At 27.1% G+C, this 2,795-nt stretch overlaps 2 protein-coding genes across 4 annotated transcripts in view; one reads left to right on the forward strand and one right to left on the reverse strand.

The window, feature by feature from the left end:
* LOC107456201 (cuticle protein 14-like) overlaps window positions 1-2,795 on the reverse strand; it is a 206,301-nt gene that overhangs the window by 150,464 nt on the left and 53,042 nt on the right. The gene's annotated exons all lie outside the window — the stretch shown is intronic.
* Window positions 1-2,795, forward strand: part of LOC122271932 (protein kinase C-binding protein NELL1-like) — a 45,288-nt gene that overhangs the window by 28,221 nt on the left and 14,272 nt on the right. For 2 of the 3 annotated variants that reach the window (XM_043054683.2, XM_043054684.2), the window contains exon 1: window positions 1,094-1,264. The exons of the other annotated variant lie outside the window; for it this stretch is intronic. In XM_043054683.2, the coding sequence (XP_042910617.1) occupies window positions 1,141-1,264 (124 nt within the window). In that variant the 5' untranslated portion in view covers window positions 1,094-1,140. Of the gene's footprint in view, window positions 1-1,093; window positions 1,265-2,795 lie in introns of those variants that run through there. 3 annotated transcript variants of the gene reach the window in all.

Genomic DNA, 2,795 nt, shown 5'->3' on the forward strand with positions numbered 1-2,795 from the left:
TTTATGCATTTAAATTTACATCTGACCATAAAAATGATAAGATGTGAAAATTGTAAAAGGTTGAACATTTTGCAACCGATACCTTCCTCTAGAAAAGAAGAATTATTAGTGAAGAGAAGGTGTGTTTTTGTGTCTGATTTTGTGAATTTCGAATTTTCGAGTCGAATTTTCATTATCAAATCATTTTAATCAAAAAAAGTATATATTACAGTGTGCATTTAAATTTATATCTGACCATAACTGATGAAAATTAAGATAAGTAAGGTGTGAAAAATGTAAAAGGTTGAATACTTTCTACTAGAGAGGAAGAATTATATGTTCATCGTAGGTCTACAACATTTAGTAAAATTAACGGTCGCCACTAACCATGGAGCAATTGGCGATTAAAATATTGTTTTCTCGGCGCTAACTGATCACCACTTTTTTCGTCAAAAATGTACCCGCTGTGCATTTTGTAACTATTTTTTCAATTGAATATAGAATTAGGATGAATATTTTATAAATGTATATAAATTACTTTATTTTACACTTTTTTCTTAAAAATTTTCTTTATTTTAAATATGATCCTTGCAATATTTACTATACCTTGAGAAATGCTTCAAATCTCAATATCAAGAGTATTCTTAGTTCTTTTAAATTTTCAATTTATGAAAAAGTAGCCATCGTTAAGAAATTTTACAACTGGTCACATGTCAGCAATAAAATTTCCTAATTTTTTCACATGGTTCATTGTAAGTTAACATTTTTAGGATGTAAATAATGCTGATTTATTCGTTTAACGATTGCGCCTGGTAACGAAAATACAACTCACATCGGACGAAGAATTGATAAAAAAATTTCCTTGTAAAAATAGACTATTTTATTTATTTATACATTTTTTCTCCGAATACGCAATCCACCTGTAGATAATAATCACATAAAACATCAAAATGATTTTAATAATACAAATGAAATAATGCTCTAAGTATGCTCAACTGTAATTTATTACGATAACTCAGATAAAAAAAAACACTCTTATCAAATGCCAAATATATTGATTTGTCACACATATATATTGAGATAAAATTAATTTCTTTATAAATATTTATTTTCTTTAATAAGTTATGAGATCAATAACGGATAGCTCGCCAAAATTCAAAGATGGCAGGTCAGAGTTTATTTCTCACATTATTTTTGTGCGTAAATCTGTTTTATGCAGTGTTTGGAAGTGATTGTGGTTGTGACAGCAGCGAAGAAATAGCAACTAAATGCTCTAACGATGTTGGTGAGTACATTCATGTAGATCGCATAAATTGAAATGAAGCAAAATTAGGAGTTTTTGTTACAGACCAGCGGTCAGTGGTAACATTTTAAACTTTAGCCAGTTAGCGATTGCCAAAAAATGTTGATATTAATAATATAGACCATGTCTTTCGAAGCATTTCTTAAAATGTTACAATGTTCCTTTCTAGTATTAAAAAATTACGAAACAAGCATGCAGTGATTTTTAAAATATTATAAAATATTCAAGATAATTATTTATTCCATAATAATTTGATAAATTACTCATAATTATTACAAAAAAAACACTGTAATTAAGTGCACACAAGATGCATTTTTGACGAAAAAATGGTGATCTGGAGTAGACTAGCAGGCAATTGTTTAATCACCATTCGATATAATTAATCCCTTAATTAATTCCTTGGGCAAAATTAGGAATTTCTGCTAGTGATCGACTTTTAACAGGAGCAACATTTTTAAAGGCATGGCCACTTTTTTTTAAAAATGTAAAATTTTAAATGTTCAAAAAATCTGCTAATATTTATCGGCATCTTTTGGAAGCATCTCTCAAACTGTTGTAAACATTAAGAGATTAATTTCTAAACTGAAAGCGTGATATAAAGTAATTTTTTGAATACTATGAAATATTCATAATAATTACCTAATTATTCTATAAAATATTGCAATAATTCCAGAAAGACTATAGGTTGTCAAATTTTCCACAAAAGCGGTGGCGCCCGAAATCTGGCAGATATTTGTTAGTATATTCAGTCGCCTTGCTGCTGGTGAGGAACAGTAATCTTGTTCTATAAAGCAAAAATATCAATAAAATGTATTTGTTAATTCATTTATTTTTTTATTCTTGAATTTGACAGATAATCTGTGCTACAAGTAAAATAGTTAACTAAGAAGAGATTTTTAGAATACCTTTGAAGTAGCTTTCAAATAAAAGTACATACGAGGAATGTACCGAAAGTGAAACTCGCCAATTAGGCTGGATTTCTACATACAAATATTATTTTAGTTTAAGAAATAATATATAAAATTTAATTTGTCCATTTCGAAGTAACAATTAAATTAAAAATTATTAAAGATTACAAATTTTCCCTTGAATACATTGCTATAGCAATGTATTCAAGGCAAACTGTATTTAATAAAGAATGGAGTTTATATACTCTAAACGAATAGAGTGTGTAAACTCTATTCGTACTACAAACGAAGAGCTTTGTTTACTGTAGAAAATAATTAGCTTATGAAAATGTAATACTTTAATATGTGTGTTCAAAAAAGTTAAATAGAAAGATTAAATTAAAAATTTTAATTAAGCTATACTGTTTTGAACAATAAATTCCACCATAAGTCTGCTATTTCAAGTACTTTTTAAGATAACATCTTATTTTTTTTCATTTTAGATTTATAACGAGAATTGTTTGAAATTTATAATTAATAATTACCTTAAAAGTACTTTTTCTAACTGTATCGAATATATTTTATCTAACTGTATGAACTGGACATCGCTTGATATATATATATAT

This window comes from Parasteatoda tepidariorum, chromosome 2, assembly GCF_043381705.1.
Source record: "Parasteatoda tepidariorum isolate YZ-2023 chromosome 2, CAS_Ptep_4.0, whole genome shotgun sequence".
NCBI lineage: Eukaryota > Metazoa > Arthropoda > Arachnida > Araneae > Theridiidae > Parasteatoda > Parasteatoda tepidariorum.